The sequence below is a fragment of the Buteo buteo genome, chromosome 21 (genome assembly GCF_964188355.1).
Source record: "Buteo buteo chromosome 21, bButBut1.hap1.1, whole genome shotgun sequence".
In the NCBI taxonomy this organism is placed as follows: domain Eukaryota; kingdom Metazoa; phylum Chordata; class Aves; order Accipitriformes; family Accipitridae; genus Buteo; species Buteo buteo.
In genome coordinates, this window is record NC_134191.1 from 10,987,270 (window position 1) to 11,004,304 (window position 17,035).

General features: G+C 53.5%; 1 protein-coding gene across 2 annotated transcripts; it reads right to left on the reverse strand.

The window, feature by feature from the left end:
* Positions 1–37: 37 nt before the first annotated feature.
* Positions 38–12,199, reverse strand: IMPDH2 (inosine monophosphate dehydrogenase 2). Of its 2 annotated transcripts, XM_075052830.1 has the most exons (15): positions 12,030–12,199; positions 11,880–11,928; positions 11,690–11,791; positions 11,278–11,352; positions 10,628–10,834; positions 8,350–8,437; positions 7,531–7,730; positions 6,360–6,450; positions 5,521–5,616; positions 4,054–4,125; positions 1,684–1,827; positions 1,319–1,463; positions 1,090–1,233; positions 620–703; positions 38–298 (listed from the first exon to the last, which is right to left on the reverse strand). In XM_075052830.1, exons 1-15 carry the CDS (start codon positions 12,125–12,127, stop codon positions 277–279), a joined length of 1,617 nt encoding a protein of 538 aa, XP_074908931.1. In that variant the 5' UTR covers positions 12,128–12,199; the 3' UTR covers positions 38–276. The 2 variants fall into 2 exon arrangements, with proteins under 2 accessions (XP_074908931.1, XP_074908932.1); XM_075052831.1 differs by lacking the exon at positions 4,054–4,125 and having other exon boundaries at positions 12,030–12,198.
* Between the last annotated feature and the right edge of the window lie 4,836 nt (positions 12,200–17,035).

The window sequence follows — 17,035 nt, forward strand, 5'->3', positions numbered from 1 at the left end:
AGTACAGAAGGAAGAAGGGCTCTGGGCTGACACCAACTGCACATCTTTTCCTCTTTTATTGTAAAACATGGCCAACACGTGCAAGGCTCCAGGTGCCAGCCCAGGATCACTACTTCTGGGTGGCAGGTGGGCCCTCTCACGTGGTGATGAAGCAGCCAAGGGACACAGGGAGCTCCAGGCAGCCCACAGAGTAATGGCACTTCTACAGCAAGAGCAGCTCCCGCACAGGGTGGCGCAAGGCTGAGTGGCACGATGACAGACACAGATGGACCTCCTTCAGAAGAGGCGCTTCTCATACCTGTGAAGGGAGCAGCAAACCAGAGGGACCTTTTACCGACCCACCTCACCGAGGGCAAGGACCAAAGGCGCAGTTAGGAATGGCTCCTGCCCTGCCAGCCCATGGTACACTGGCAGGGACCAGCTCCTCTGCTCATGCCCGGCTGCGAGAGGAGTGCTGGCCCACGCCAGACAACATGCTGCGGCTCAGCCCAGCTGCGCAGTGGCAGGTGAAGCCAGCAGCATGCCAAGCCAGTGGCAAGGCAGCTGAGGCACCAGACGGCTGCGCTTAACTCTCTGTGACACCCATCCCGGGGAGACAGGTCCCGCCAGCAGCACTTACGAGTGGAGGCCATGCACCCCTCCTTCCACCTGGGCAGACGTCGTCCTCTTCTCAAACTTCAGCTCTCCCGAGTACATCATGGCTCTGAGGGGGAAGGACACCCGTCACAAGCCAGCCAGCATCCAGGAAAGACAGTGCTTTGGCACACATTCAGCTGGAGCAGCTGGGACGAGGGACACTGGTTCCTCCAGCTGCAGCCAGAATGGTCTTTGCTGTGCTCTTAAGAGCCAGGCAGAGTAAGGTAACCCCAACATTTCAAGCCCAGCCAGCTGAATATGCCACAAGACACCATGCTCCTGCATCCCTGGGGCTGGCAAATCTATGACACAGTGTGCACTGGAGATGAGGGAAGAGAGCTACAGCAAGGTCAGGCCACGCAGAACACACTGCAGCTTGGGTACAGCTTGCCCAGGGACCCCAAATGGCAGCACTGTGACCTAACCAGAGCACAAGCAAGGGGAAGCACTCACCGGACTTGGGTAAGGCTCTTGGCACCAATATCCTGGCAGGAATGCTGGATCCCAGCAATCAGGTACGGAATGAACTTGTGGATAGAGCCCTTGTCCTGCACTGCACCAGAGACCCCCTGGGCCACTTTGATTTTGTCTGTCTCACTGCATGGGAGCACAAATCAAGGAAGTTTATGAAGCAGAGACGCCCCAAAAGCTTGATCTGCTGCCCCAAAGCCCCATCTCTTACCTGAAATACCGGTTCTGGCTGCCCAAGTTCTTGTCCATGGCATCTAGTGAGCCCATGCCACGGTATTTCTTCAGCCTAATTCCATCTGAGAAGAAGTACTCGCCTGGGGCCTCCGTGGTGGCAGCCAGGAGAGAGCCCATCATCACTAGCACAAGAGAGCACCAAGAACAGCATGTCAGCAGCAGGAAGGCTGTGACCGCAAAACCCTCAGGGTCCCTGGGCACAGCACTGTGCTGGACCCCTGCCATGCCCCCAGCCACCTGCAGGTATATGCCCTTGTGCCCGGAATCCAATGCCATATGGAAACCCTTCCTAAGAGACTCCCTACGAACGTGCATGACCCAGCTGCCCGATGCGCTACTCACCTGTGGAGGCCCCGAGTGCCAGGGCCTTTGCAATGTGCCCAACCGTCTGGATCCCTCCATCTGCAATCACAGGGACGCCGAACCTCCTGGCGTATTCGGACACCTTGTACACCGCCGTGGCCTGGGGGCGGCCGCACGCCAGCACTGCGGGCAGGGAGAGAGCAGAGGAATGGTCAGCTCCTATGCAGCAGTGCGTTCCCTCCCCAGCAGGCCCTTTTAGGCTTCCAGCACACACATGCTCCAGCACTCGGGAACGCACAAATCCCTGGATGCTCCTTCCCTAGGCCGAGTTGCAGGAGAAGCGGATGCCCAGGAGATGCCTGCTAGGACATCCTCATGGCCCTCTACTCCAAAAAACTGTGGGTGACCTTGGGACTGGGGTCTTTGACCAAATGCCTGGGATCAGCCGAGACTCGCAGCCTGTCCTGGTGCACAGCAGACGTGTGGGGAGCTTGGGAAGAAGGGGAGCAGACTCCAAAAGCCCCTCTCCAGAGCATCACTGGAGCCATGTCCCACCGCTCACTCCCTCCTAGTGGTGCCAGACCCCTTCTCCATATACCCAGCAGCTGTATGATGTCCTTCTTGCATGGAAAGGCAGCTGGCTGGGAGAGAGCTGGTATGTATATATATGTGTATATATATATATATATATACACATATATATCTGCACACTCACAAACACACATGCAGCAGTGGAAAAGGAAACGGGCAGGGTGATTTGATGGCTTACAGGAAATAATTTATGTTCCTGCCCCACAACGTAGCAAGGATTCGGTCAAGTTTAGCTGCCCCATGGGAAGGGAGTTATTAGCTTTGGATTTACCTGCTCTTCCCAGTCGGTAGCAGTTAAGAGGCTTCCCACTGCGTGAGGGAAAACCAGCACAGGGCACATCTGGCGACACATTTGTCAGCCACAGGCATGCAAGGACACTGAGATAAGCTTCTCTCAGGGAGACTTCCCTTACCCACAATTAACTGGAAGCCTTTTCTCCAGTCACTGTTAGTCCGATACACTGGGTAAGATTATGGCCATGCAGGATTAGTACGTTGGAGCGTGAACTCCAGGTGTGGTTTAGCCTGCCTGGCAGCAGCACTGGCAGCATACATCCCTGGCAGAGGTTTGCCGAGGCCGGGAGTCTGCAGTTGCTCCTCTCCCAGTGCTCAGCAGCAGCTGCTGAAAGAGGGAAGCCAGACTCCAGGCTGAGATCATGAAAGAACTGATTTTAATCGAACAAAACTTGGCATTAAGCTAGGGCTCAGCCAGCCAGGGAGAGTCTGCCAGCTATAACATGAATGCCATTAGTCTTAAAGAGATGGTCTTGCTTGGTACTGCACTGCTAAAGGCCACATTGCAGCTACAAAACGCTGCAAGGGAAGAGCTCTGTGGAGAGAAGCACCCAATTTTGGAGGGTCTAGAATCCAGAGTCTCTGTGATTGTGTTGTACACAGTGCAGGGCCTGCAGAAACCTCACAAGAGCAATCAGAGAGACCAGCCCTTTAAGGAACAGCTTGGCTCAGGGCCCCTGGGAACATCGCACCGTTCTGAATGTCCCAGTGCCCAGTGCCACAGCTTCAGAGCGCAGGCTTCCAAAGCAGGGTTCAGAGCACACACACGCCAAGTGGTCTGGTGAGGGTTTGTCTTTTTTAGTGTATCTGCAAAGGGTGTCCCTACAAGATCATCTGCTAGAGAAAACCTGGGATCTTCCAACAAAAACCTCTTTCCCTTTGAGGTGCGTCAAAACTAGGAGAAAGGGCAAAACCCAAGGCTCGCCTCAGGTGACTACTTGATCTGGTAGCACTGGAGAAGTACAGAGCAGACAACGCTGCACCCTGTGCTGGGCAGGGGAAGAGCCCTTTCTCTCCACAGGTGTCGGTGGGGAAAGACATGGTTCTGGTACACAGCTGCCAAGGTGGCTGTAAGCAGTTAAGTCCCTCTGTAACCCCAGGGGAGGGAGCTTCGAGTGAAGCTTAGCCAGTGTACAACTTCCCCACAACTGGGGCCAGATTTAGAGCAGGATCAAAGACTGACTGCTCAGTGATCACCTCCCAACACTGGATCAGCAGGGGCATGCCCGGCTAGAGATCCAGAAGATGCAGTCAGAAAGCCCAGTCAGGCTCCTAACTGGATTTTGGAGTGGAGGGTGGACAGGCCTGAGTGCCCTCAGCTTTGACAGTTCAGACCCTGCTTTAGGAATTCAGAAAGGCTTCTCAGCTTCCATTTCAGATTCAAAACCAGTATCCAAAGCCACAAAACCCCAAGTGCATCTACAGCTAAATTATTCTCAAACAAGCAGTAGGGCCATGTGCAGCCAAATCAGGGTCCTGCTTCAAGACACGTAATTAGGGTTGGGAACAGGGCAAGTGACTTACTATAGGTGCCCGTGACAGTAGAAGGGCATTTGGGGCTGTGGGACTTTAGGTCTGGAGGGATCTTTGGAGCAGCTAAACAAAAACAAACACACAGATTTTAGAGACAGAAGAACAGCAGCAGAACAAAGGACCCCAGCAGTGACCTGCTACTAGGCAGAGCATACAGTGTGGGACAGAGCTGACCTTGCAGACCCTTCCTAGCCTGAGCCAAACCAGAGGCCAGATCCAAGCCAGCCGGGCCCAGCTGTGCACAGCACATGCTCACCCTACCCCAGCAGCCATCCACAGAGGTGACCCCCCCCTAACCCAAAGGGCCAGAGTTCTTGCCTTAAGAGGGACAAAAACCTGGGGAGCTGTGGTTAAAGAGTTTTGCAACGACATCTCCTGTGAAGCGCCACATTCTGCCTCTGCTCTCTTCCTTCCCCAAAACCAGCACCCAACCCCACCTCCCACGGCAGCCAGGGGAGGCACCCTCTGGAGACACTCACTCTGCTGCAGAACAGAGCAGGCCTCAGTGGGTCCTCTGCCTCAGAGCCAGAGGGCGATACGTGTGTCCTGGTTCTGCTCGGGCCATGGAAGCATCAGCCCAAGGACACCACAACCTCCCTAGAAAGGTCGCCCGAGACAGACTGCCCCGACTGGGAAACCCCCCACAGCCAGCGCTCCCATGGCAGGCAAAGCAGGAACGCAGCCTAGGTCCAGGGCTGCTCGAAGGCTCCATGCTGGAATCAGCAGAGCTAATGCAGGGCCTTCAGCCATCAGCTACCCTCTTGCTGCCTCCCGTGGCAAGGACCAAGGAGCAAAGCAGAGAGGGGCTGTGTTTGTGAGCTACAGCGCCTTGCACCACCTCTCTGCACCTCACCTGCCAGGTTCAAAACAGGACTGAACCTGTCCTCAAGGAAGCCTTCCTCCAGGCCCTGCGGCTGCCCCTCTCCAGCTTTCAGCTAAGGGTGACACGGCCTCTGCCCCACACAAGCTCCGGCTAACTGCAGAGACAACGGCCAGAAATCCCATTTTGGCCTGGAAATTGCAGGAAGGCATCGAGCCCAGCAGACCAATACTCAAGCATCACGCACACTGCTGCCAGAGGGAAAGGGAGCACAGACAGCCCAGTGCACTTCATCCGTCAGCACTGGGGACCCAGCAAGACCCTCTCCCTGCAGAGCTGCCCGCCAGCCCCATCCCACACCGAGCCTGCAGCTCCTTTCGGGCAAAGCCACGTGTGCCACACCTGCTCTACTCAGTCTCAGTCAGTACTGGGAAATGCCTTTGCTGCTGCTGCCACCCCAAAGGTTTGACCCAGGTGATGAGAATGTCCTAGACGAAGCAGGTAAAAGATAGCTTGCTGTTGGACATTGCCCTTACAATGGCACAAGTCCATCCCACCTATGCTGCTTTTCAGCAGGGAATCTCTATTAAACAGATGTCTCTCTTCAGCCTATTTAGGAGATGGCTGATCTCTCTCACCTTCCTGTGTGATGCAGATGGAGCCACTGCCCATCCCGACTCTCAGGGCATCGACCCCTGCGTCAATGAGGTTCTTGGCCTGAGCAGCAGTCACAACTGTGGGGAGCAGAAACTGGTTTGAAGAGAGACAAGCAGATTTGCATGCGACACTGCTCTGCCCTGGTGCTTCCCCCGTGGCTGCGAACATCCCCTACCCAGGGCACCAGCCTGCGTCAGAGCCAGGCCTGGCTGTCCACTGCTACCAGGCCCATCTGCAAAAGCAGCCATGAGTTTCTGTCCCAGCTGTCCCCAGTGGGTGAGATGACAGTGGCCCTTTAGGCTACTATGCAACACGTTTACACCCAAAGGCTGAGGTAGCAGAGGTCACCGCATGGTGCCAAGCACTCTCTGGGCCACACCAGGTAGGGAGGGCAGAGCACAGGCTAACAGCAGCACCAGTAACACACCTGCCAGGTAAAGACAAGGACTGCTGAACTCTGCTGTGAACAGGCAGGGAAAACTTCCATTAGGTTTCCACATTGAGCAATACTCATTATTATTATTACCATCCAAAATTTTAAACTGGTGTGTAAAAGAAGCTAATGTGTAACAGGCTACAGAGGACTGTAGCACACTGTGCTGCAAAACAAAGGTTTCAAAATATTTGCAGCTGTAGCAGCAGCAGGGTACTGCCCTGTGTCTGCAGAGTGGTCTTGCTCTGTTCCACAAGCCAGAGGAAACCATTTTAAGTTCACAGACATTTACCAAGATGACTGTTTCATTCACGTCCCTGCAGCTCCCTCTATGTCTAAGAAACAAATGTTATTTACAGACAAGAACAGTCTTCAACACATGCCTACCATTTCCTCCAATAACTTGTAGGTTGGGATATTTCTCCTTAATGTATTTTATCATATTGATCTGGAAGATGGAGTTCCCCTGAGAGGAATCCTGCAACAGAAATAAAACCAATTTCAATGACAATTTCTGCAAAAGATTACAAATACAGCTCCAGAAGAGCCTCAGATCTTCACTCTGCTTACTGGGGTCTCTGCTAAGTGGGCAAGATGACTCCCCAAACTGAGCACAGAACCAGAGGAGAAACTGCTGCCAAGACAAGAACGTACCTTCCCTGTCCAAGGCAGTTTATCGTAAAGACTTCAGTAATATCCTTCACATTTAAATCCTGTGGCTTCTACAGTAGGCAACAAGCAGCACATCTGGCTGCAGGTAAGAACCGTCTGGCTCTACCACCAGGACACCGTCAGGCCTGTCTCAAACTACAGGTAAAATGGTAGATGTTCCTTGTGAAACCCAGCAGGGCTGGCGGGGAGATGCATCTTTCCCTGCTGCACAGAAAAGCAGCTGAAATACCAGATGTTGACCACTGAGTGCTCAGACCCTGCCAGCCTCCGTGACCCAGCCAACTCGCAGTGTCTGTTAAATATTTCCAGCTGCAATGCTGCTCAGCCATGCCCTCAGAGCACGGTGGACTCACAAGCTAACAATCAATGAGAAAACAATGTGCAAATACAGGCAGTGACGGCTGTGCCCGAAAGCTTACAGGCCAGAAGGGGAGACGAGCAAAGCAGCTCTGGACTGACCATTCCTGAACATCAGGCAGTTAAGAGAATAACACAGTAACAAACACCAAAGAAGCGGAAGGGAAACTGTAAGAAGCCAAATATTCAAAAACAGCTAGGAACATCAGAGACGATGGCAGCAGACTGCAATAAGCATTTGCAGAAGATTCTGTATTAACTGACAATGTTTCTCTCCTCAGCCTTCAGGGCTTTGATGCACCCCACATAAAAGGTCAGTAAGTTCCCAGGCAAGAGGAATCCCTCTTATTTGAGGACTCCAACCGAAATGGGACTGAGGTCAACAAACTGCCATATTCTAACACAAAAGGGCCTGTAACGAAGACGTTAAGTGCCATGCTGCTGCCCCACTGTCAGAGAGATTCAGTCAGACCAGATCCTCAGCCCACCCAAACCCCCCAGGCCAATGTGATGCCTGTGGGTGGCTCACCAGCACTACCGCATCCACGCCAGCCTGCACCAGGAGGTCTAGCCGGTACTTGTCATCTTCATGGGTGCCAATAGCGGCACCACAGAGCAGCTGCTTCTTGGAATCCTTAGAAGCCAGAGGGTAGTCCCGGTTCTTCTTGAGATCGGTGCGGGCAATTATAGCCACCAGCTCGTCATCTTCATTAACAATTGGCAGCTTGCCTTGAAACCAACAGAAAGAACATCACTGCAGATTTCTGCAGGAGACAGACATTAGCCTGGAGCAGTGCGGCAGACCAGGAGCATCAGGCAGGCAGCAACTGGTACAAAGTGGAGACTCAAAGAGGTGTGTGTTACCAAATCTTGCTTGGCCGCAGATGCCAGCAGTCCTTTTTTGGTAAACAGAGCAAGGAGTTTGCAGGACTGGAGAAGGACTCAGTATTTTCACACTGGCCATAGAAAAACTGCACCTTTCTTAATAATTAGAATCACGACACTGTGTTAAAAGTCAAACTACCAAACCCTAACAGAGCTGAACTGAGTGCCAAAATGCGAAGGCCAGAATGGAAAATTGAAGATGTGTGGCTGGACAGCCAGGCGCTCTTCAGCTCCTGGGCTGCCAAGAATCCCTCAACTTCAAACAGATTTGAGATGAACGCATGTGAACTCTGTACCCTGGCAGAGAGCTGCGGGCACTCTCTCCTCACTGTCCTCTCACCGTGCTGGAACGCAGCTCTCCTGTGTTCCACCCACGGACAGACGCGTGCCCACATTCACCCGCTACTGCTCCCAGCCCAGCGCTTCCATGGCTCTCCCTCACTTTGCAGACATTCACAGGTACCTTTTTTACTCCTTTGCAGAATTTCATTTGCTTCTTTCAACATTACGCCAGCCGGGGCCACAACAAGATCCTCCCGCTTTGTCATAATCTGGTGGGAGGGAGAAGATAAAAAGTCACAAGAACTCCTTCGCACTGATCTGAAAATACCGAACCCCTCTGCCCACGTGAAATGCTCTGCAACAGCCGTGCGGGAGTGCTCTACAGACAAAGAAGCCCACAGCACAGCAACACGCCTCCAGAAACACACAGGAACAGCCTCATATGGCCTGTCCCCATGCAAGTAGCGGCCATCAGTCCCCAAACCCATCGGTGCAGTGAAAACAGGAGATGGCAGAGGGCCTCAGCAAGCTGAGGGAGAGCACCTAGAAACAAGGGACGACTCTCGGATGACCCTCGTTTGGGATGTCACCCAAGCAGCCCTCCCCTTTAACAGAGCACAGGCAAATAAGGGCTGGAGACACCTCCAGAGTTCCATGCTGTTCTGGCAGAAACGCTACCCCAAGCTTGTTTTCAGACAACAAGCTGCAGCACACAGGCTCTGGAAGGGCTCTGCTCAGAATAACCCACCGCTGCTGCTGGCAAGGTCAATAGGGCAAAGGAGTCGCTTCAATCCAAACAAACACGATCACCCATGCTCGCTCTTGACAAACAAGCACCAAAACATAGTGGAACAGCAAGGGGCAATGGACACAAACTGGAACACAGGAACATCTGATGTGGTATACAGAAAAAAGCTTTCACCGCAACGGTGGTCAAACACTGGAAGAGCAGCCTAGAGAGGCAGTGAAATCTCTCCATCCTTGGAGACACAGACACAGCCCCACACAGCTTGGTCCAGCTGAACGTGCCTCAAGCAGAAGGCTTGACAAGAGACCTCGAGGTCCCTTCCCACCCGCAGCATTCTGCGATCACAAAGTTCACATGGGATGTTCTCATAAAAGGTTACTCAAGAAGGCCCAGCAAAGCTAAAAGGGAACACTCTCTAATCCTCAAGGAAAGTAGATTAGTTGCACACAACAAAGAAAAGAGGGAACATTTTAGTTATTTATACCACCAGAACAGACATTTTGCATCAGGAAAGAGGTTCACCCTGCTTGCATCCACCCAAAATCCTCTCTGTGACAGAACCCACATCTCAGGAAAAGCCTGAGGAATCACGGACATGCCCTGACACGCTCCCTAAGCCTGTGGGATCCATGAGCTTCCCGAGCTACAGGAGACCTGTGTGTTTAACTGGATGGCAATGAATTGCTCAGTAGGACGACTGCTGGACAGCGAGCAGGGAGAGATCTAGGGGACCATTCATTTCCCTAGCCTTGCCTGGTGACAGAGGCAAGCACCAAACACTAACAGCAGCAAGCTTCCAACTTTGCAGTGCTGAATGATCCACACATAAAGGATGAGAGGAGATTCTTATCTGGTTCCTCTGAATGGACCAGCATCGCTTCAAAGGGCCATGTGCACTTTTATAACCTACTCCTGGTTTAAGATTCTTGTTACAGGTATTTATAGGCCATTTCAAACCAAACAGGGATGAGCATGTGATACCAGGTTTGGTCAGCAAGAGCTAAAAATAGTCATGAGTCAAGAGCAGAGCCTGGGCAAGAGGCACCGGTGGTGTAACCTGACAGTGCCGCAGATCTACGGTTACACAGCTCGTGTAACAGGAATGCCAGAACTAACAGGAATCAACACAGGCATCACAGAGAACGTTCTCCTGTATGAGGGGAGTTTCACGGTGTAGCATTATAAAGGCTAAACTGCCGTCTCCGAGTTCAGGGGGTTATTTTAAAGAGCAAGTAGCCTAGATGAGGCATACAGGGAAAGGTAGTCCAGAAAAGGAAGGTCAGTGCTTGGAGGGCTTGCTGGGCACAGCACAGCTGCTACAGCCCTGGCCAGTGCCAGCATGCTATCTGGGACCACAGCAGCAGCCAGGAACACCAGGAATTAATCACTGAACCAGGGAAGAGCACCAGCTGTAGAGAGGATGGCTTTCACAACACTGAAAGATAACCCCACAGGAGGAGTCATGCAAACGCTAACTGCACGGCCACTCTCCTGTATCTGCACTGCAGGAGTCGCAGAGAGCACGTAAATGAACAAGACACTCTCCCCTGGAAATACAGTTAAAGATGGACCCACAGAGCTAACGTGGAGCTGCTTCCTCCAGCTGGTGCAGCATCCTCACAGCCACGCGCTCACCCTTCTCCTTATCACAAGCCACGCTGCTTCCTAACGCAACGCTCGCATCCGTCAGGCGCTGACACGCCCTTCTCACCTCGCCAAGAGGCAAGTCATGCTCCGACTCTTTCAGGAAATCAATATCTCGAGATGAAATGATCCCAACCAGCTTGCCCCCCATCTTCCCATTGTCCGTGATGGGAATCCCACAGAATCCGTGACGAGCTTTAGCTTCAAACACATCTCGCACTCGGTCGTTGGGGCTCAGCACCACGGGGTCTGTGATGAATCCTTGCTCGTATTTCTGAAAAGAAGCAGATTCAGCAGCCAGGCTAAGCGGCACAGCCAGACCGAGCAGAAGCCGGACATGTGCCTGGTGGTTACTGCGGCCGCTCACAAAGGTCTGCAAACACCCAACCCGGCCATGTGCTCACCGACAGGATGACTCCCAAACCAGCACCAAGGCTCACCCCAAGTAGCGTTAGATTCCCAAGAGTTCCCAGGCTAACCTCCTTCCTGAAATTATGGGGAATGTTCCCAGGCCAGGAGGCCTGGCAGTTCTCAAATCCCAGCCTGCACGTGGACAGCTCCTAACACGCAACAAGAGGTTTGTGCGGGCAACCACGGCAGCGCTACTATTCTGAAATGCCAAGATCCGGCACGCTTTAACCGTGAGCTCCTCTCCGAGCTCCTTCAGCAGGGCCAAACCCCGCTGCCCACCTCCACGAAGCCGTTCCAGCCACTCACCTTCACCTTCCGCACTTCGTTAGCCTGGAACTCCGGGGTGCAGTTGTGGTGGATGAACCCAATTCCCCCGGTGAGCTGGTAACACAAAGGCGGCCGTAAGTCGCTGCCAAACCCCCCGCCCCCGGCCCTTCCCCGGGCGGATCCAGCAGCTGGGCACGGAGAGCTGGACCAGCCCGGCCGCCCTCGGGGTAGCCGGTGCGGCAGAGCCGGGGGCGGGCGAGCGGGGTGCCTGCCCGCCGCCTCGGGGAGGGATCTCTGGAGCATCGAGGTGACCCCAGAGCAGAAAGGTCTGTGCCTCGCACGGCATTTCCACCCCCGCCCCGGGCCAGCGCCCCGCCATCCCGGTAACGGCGGCGGAGGGGACCGGCCCGGGGCGGCGGCAGGCCGTGCCCCCCCGCGGGGCCGCACTCACCGCCATGGCGATGGCCATGCCGGCCTCGGTGACCGTGTCCATGGGGGAGGAGACCAGCGGGGTTTTCAGGGTGATCCTCTTGGTCAGCGCCGAGGTCAGGTCCTGGCGGGGAGGAAGGCGGCGGGCGGGGGGGGGGGGTGGTGAGCGGCGGCACCGGGCACCGGGCCGCTCCCCCGCCCCGGCTACTCACCACCTGGTCCGCCGTGAAGTCGATGTACCCCGGGAGGATGAGGAAGTCGCTGAGGGAGGGAGGGTAACGAGGGGGAGACGCGTCAGCGACCGCACCGGGCCGGCCCCGCGCCGCGATCCCGGTCCCGGTCCCGGTCCCGGTCCCACTCACTTGTAGGTGAGCCCATCGCCGCAGCTGAAGAGCTGCTGCGCCGTCAGCCCGTCGTCGGGCACGTAGCCGGTGCCGCCGCTGATGAGGTAGTCCGCCATGGCGCCGGCCCGCCGCCGCCGCCGCCGCCGCCGCCGCGTGCCCGCCGCGCCGCCCCGCGCCGCCCCGCGCGCCCCCGAGCGCACGCGCTCCCCGACGGCGGCCGCGAGGGCTCAGGCGGCCCCCGCCCAGCGAGAGCGCGGCCCAGAGCGGCCGCCGGAAGGGGCCGGGCGTCACCCTCGCCCCCTCCCGCCCGGGAGGTCGCCGGGCGCCCCCCCCCCCCCCACCCCCACGGCCGCGCCGGTCTCACCGACCGGGACGGACCCGCTCTGCCCAGGCCGGGGCGTGCGGGAACGGTCCCGGAGCTGCCCCGCCGGTCGCTGTCCCCCGCGCCGGGGACCGGGCTCGGCGGGCCCGGGGGTCGCGGCCGCTTTCGGCCTCTCCTGCCCGAGGGCCCCGTGACAGGAGGGGCTTCGCAGCACCGGACTGGTTAGCGGCCAGCCCGGTGAAATAAGGCTCCGCCGGGACGTCACGAGCCGCAACGGGCCTTTTTTCGTTCAAGCCAAGCGGCTAGTTCGACGTATAGCAAGGAGGCACTAAGCAGAGAGCTGGACTCCGGGTACGGCCCAGTAGAGCCCGGTGTGACACGGCCCGGCTTTGCCTACGCAAGCATGACCTGTACGGTGTGACACGCGCCCAGAAAACAACCTAAAAAAGGCGAGCCGTGGATGACCTGCACTGGAAGACGCTGCCCGTGAGGCCCAGTGGGTCAGGCACTGGGTTCGGCTCTAAATCCAGCAGCTTCAGAAGACAGGAGCACGTGCCTGTCAGATCTGTGGTGGGGGCTGAGCTGGAACACACCAGCGGAATCCAACTCTTTAAGTCAGAAGCGATCTGCAAGAAGGATGAAAGTCAAGAGGCCGGAGTGAGGCAACAGTCTAGCAATGAGAGGGGAACGAAAGGCACAAAGGGGAGAGGGAATCTCACCGAGGCAGCAGTCCCACAGGGGAGGACCTGAGGTGATCCCAGGCAGGCGTTAGCCTCACACGAGCCCCCTCTTCCCAAAGGCACCAGGCCAGGCCGTACACACAAACCCTGTGAAGAGGATGGCTGCGCTCCACTGCAGTCTGGGGGGTCTTGGCGTAGCACCTTCCTGCCTGTGCCACAGAGGGCGGGTGGCTGGAGGGAGGATTTCAGAGAAGAGCGGTAGCAGGAGTAGGGAGGACTGTGCCTGCAGGAGAGGAAGGGGCACAGATGCACATCTGCCTTAGAGGAGAGTTGCAGGAACCAGCGTTCGGCTGTTTCCAGGATGAAGATGTTTCCCGCCCTGCAGATCATTTGGGTGTCAAGAAAAGTTCCTGTACTATGGGCTACAGAACAACCTTCTCCTCTGATGGCTGGTTTGTTTGTTTTGATATACCAGATCTAGCCTCAGAGCACCAGGGAAACGGGACAACCAAGCCCCTTCTCGCCCTGCTCTTGCAACCCACTATTTAACACTAACAAGTTTGGGGAACTAAAGAATGGCGCTCCTGCACCTCCAGCTGTCTTCCTGCAGTAGATTAAATCCTTGTCCAAAGATCAGCAAGTAGCTTTAAGAAAATGTGTTACTCATGTTACCCAGCTATAGGACTTGGGAAGTGTGAACAGAGATGTCTGTTCAGGTCTCCCGAAATACTTGGAAGCCAACAACCCTTGTATGCTGTGAGGTTCGCTGGTCTGGTTCAGTCCTGTAGTTTGGATGAACATGTTTTGGTCTGAGTAAGGTTCTCCAAAAGACAGCACAGAGTTTAGAGAGAGACCAGTTAAGCTAGGCTTTGGTAGATGCTGACGTTGACTTTTACGCAGGGAGCGGGAAAAACCCCAAATGAGTGAACCATGCTATGGGTAGAAGCAGGACTCTTGGGTGGCTTGTTTGGTCTCAGCAGCAGTAATCTGCACAGAATAGAGGTTGCAGTTTCTAAGTTATAGTTGTTTCCCACCAGATGGTGGTTTCGTTTGTAGTAGGAAAGGAAGGCACATACCTCAGCACAGGAATGTTCACTTTGCTGTGAGGAAGGGTATGTGTGGCTTCTAAGGGCCCTCACGTAACTAAGGAAAGGCGACCCTTGCATAGTTAAGAGGCAGTGACACGGATCTGCAATGCCACTTAAAACTTTAAGCCAAGAGAGTGGTAGCTAATCCTATTACTACTACTGTGAATGGCAACATCAACGCCATCTTCCTACAGCCATGTTAACAGTGCTTGTTGTTATGCTACGCTCTGAACTTCACAGGGTTTCAATTCTTCTTCCCTGACAGTCTCTGCTGTAAAAGATTGCATTTCACCCTGGTTCCTACTTCTTTATGTAATTTCTGGGTTGACTCTCAGCTAAGAGTTGATTTCGCCTATCCAGACACCGGTTTCCCATTGTTTACAGTTTGCTTGGGCTAAGGAGCTGTGAGAAAAGCACTGTCCTTTGCAGTAAATAAAGCATCTAGGCTCACACCACCGAAAGCAGTCATCAGTAAAGGCACCGAGATACACATCCCAGAGGCAGGGTTCAGAAACACAGCCTTCCAGAGGAAAACACTGCCTGCCAAGGACACACTCTTGAGTCAGCATTGCCTGTCACAGGATCAGCAGAACAGGAGGCATCGTGCCAGACCAAGATCAGTTTAACAGGTCTCTCTACCCTTTATTTTAAATAAGGCCAGCGCTAACAAAGGTTTGCTAAGCCTATCTGGGAGGCACACACGGATCTCAGCTGTTACGCTAGAGCACAGGCACAGCAGTAAACAGGCAAGTTGGCTTCTGTTCCAATAGAAACACCAGACAAAGTTTAATGGTTCTCAAACAGACTACAACAAAGGCTGCAGGGAAAAACATTTTATTTCCAAGCAGATTACAAAGAGCAGAGAATATAAGAGTAAAATTAAATTAAAAAAATAGTTGAGTGCATCTCTTTAAAATGATTTGTAGTGTGAGTTACTCACGGGGCAAAGCTACTGGAGAGTTCTGAAGGTCACTTTGCAGGATGCCAATCACATGTGCTGTTTAGACCAGGATCAACACGGGAGGGACAGACAAGACGTATTTTGCATATAGGCTGCACACTCATTATCAAGCGAGGCTCTGGGCTGCAACTGGACCCTGCCTTTCTGAGACATCCCCTCCACCTCATTCTTTCCTGCAGTTCTCTCAAGTTCTAGACGCAGTTTATTGCTGCTGTAAGTGGGTTCAATCTGCCTCCCCATTCTGATGAGCTGAAATGAGAACAGAGAAGCAGGCAAACGTGGCTGCCATGCACAAGGTTATACAAGGAAAGTGACTGCAGTGCTGAGAGCCGAGCTTCAGCCACACAACAAGGGGAACTGACAAGTAGGGGACACAGCAATTGCTTCAGAGATTTTGGGGCAGCATGTCAGTGAGACTTCTGGAAGATTTGAGATGCTCCTTAAGGTAGGAAGATGCTCGAGCTGAGAAGGGCTTTCCTATGCATTGGCACCAGGAAACAGACCAGGCTGAAACTTCAGGATAAGGTACGTACCCTGTAGTATTTGAGAGGGGCAGCTCCAGCAAGAAGATGGGGAGAAAAGCCCCGTATAGGGTGGAAGACAGTTTATATCCCACTTGAACAGTGATTTAAGAGTCCAAACACTAATTGGAAGTAAGTCACTATTAAACTTGGATGAGAATGCAGTTTGGTCAGACTGTGCAGTCAACCAGTGTCTAGCAGCACTCAGACCAGCAAGAGGATGAGCAACTACAGTATCGGCAAGTCCTCCACCACACGTATGCTCAGAGGGCTCTCTTCTACCATGTTTGGATCTGTTCTTATCACAGCATAGGAGGCCTGAAGATGGCCTAATCCATTCTACATACACCAAGGCAGACAGTAGCCCTGATGCAGTTGAGAACAAGACTGTCTTAATTTCTGCCCTGCGAGCAACAATGCAGAAGAAGATTCTTACTTAGGGATCAGGTTAAGTCTTTTTTTCATTGGTCCAAGGCAGAACAGTTCAGGAACTACTTCAGACCTTGTCTCCCATCTAAAATCCAGGAGATCTCTAGGGGTAAAGCAGCCAACAGATGAGAGTCTTAAGTTATTTCAACTGCTCCCTTTAGTCACCACTCTAGACAGGAGTGAAGAACCACTCTCTAGTCTGCTCTTCAGCCATTAGAGGAATGGCTTAGAGGAAATGCTTGAACTCTTGAACATAAATGAAAATCTAATGGTGCCATGGACAAGTGTGTAAGAGGCTACAAGTTTCCTTAGGAAAGCAATGCTATTAGTGTCAAGAGAGAGGACAATACACAAGTCTCATGTCAGAATGTGAGGTGCTTTACAATAGTCAGTCATACTCTGCTTTCTATGGTTCCTTTCACACCACAGAGACAAGATGGGCATAGTTTGAAACCAACACCACAGGGTCTCTAGCTTGACTTCTCAGCTTTATTTATTTAGAGATCGATGCATTTTCAGCCTGTCTCATACAAGGCATAGGGCATGGAGAGTTCTTGTTTAATATATACACGCATACAAGAGCTAGCAGTTTGGCACTCTCGGAGCCGAGGGGGAATGCCCTTTAAGCAGCAGTCAAGCTGGTTATAGGAAAGTGTTAAAAAGCTATTTTACATGTTTGACTGGGAACACTTCCCAGAACTTGGATAGCAACCCTAAGCCACAGCACTCTTCTGTGCTACTCTGCACACGTCTTCCTACAAGCCCCTAAAAGGGAGCAGAACATGTTCTTCACTATCAAAGAACATAATATTTATTTTCTAGAAATACTGTACCTTTTAAACTAGCTCCAGAGAGCCAGACTAGAAGCCAGGTCCAGGAAAGTAATCCTTAAGTCACAGTATATCGATTGTCTCTAAAAATAGGGAATGAAGTTAACACAGTGGACATTCTGATGAGACAGTATAAGAACAGTACAGCAGTCCCCTTCCGCGTCAGCAAATCCCTCTTCTATGTATGTCCGAA

Bases quoted from the DNA above. Each gene is read 5' to 3' on its own strand.
- IMPDH2 (XM_075052830.1), bottom strand. From the start codon at position 12,127: ATGGCGGACTACCTCATCAGCGGCGGCACCGGCTACGTGCCCGACGAC. The intron at 11,929-12,029 runs GTGAGTGGGACC...TCCCTCCCTCAG, and splicing joins GGCGATGGGCTCACCTACAA to CGACTTCCTCATCCTCCCGG. The intron at 299-619 runs GTAAGTGCTGCT...CTCCCTTCACAG, and splicing joins GGGGTGCATGGCCTCCACTC to GTATGAGAAGCGCCTCTTCT.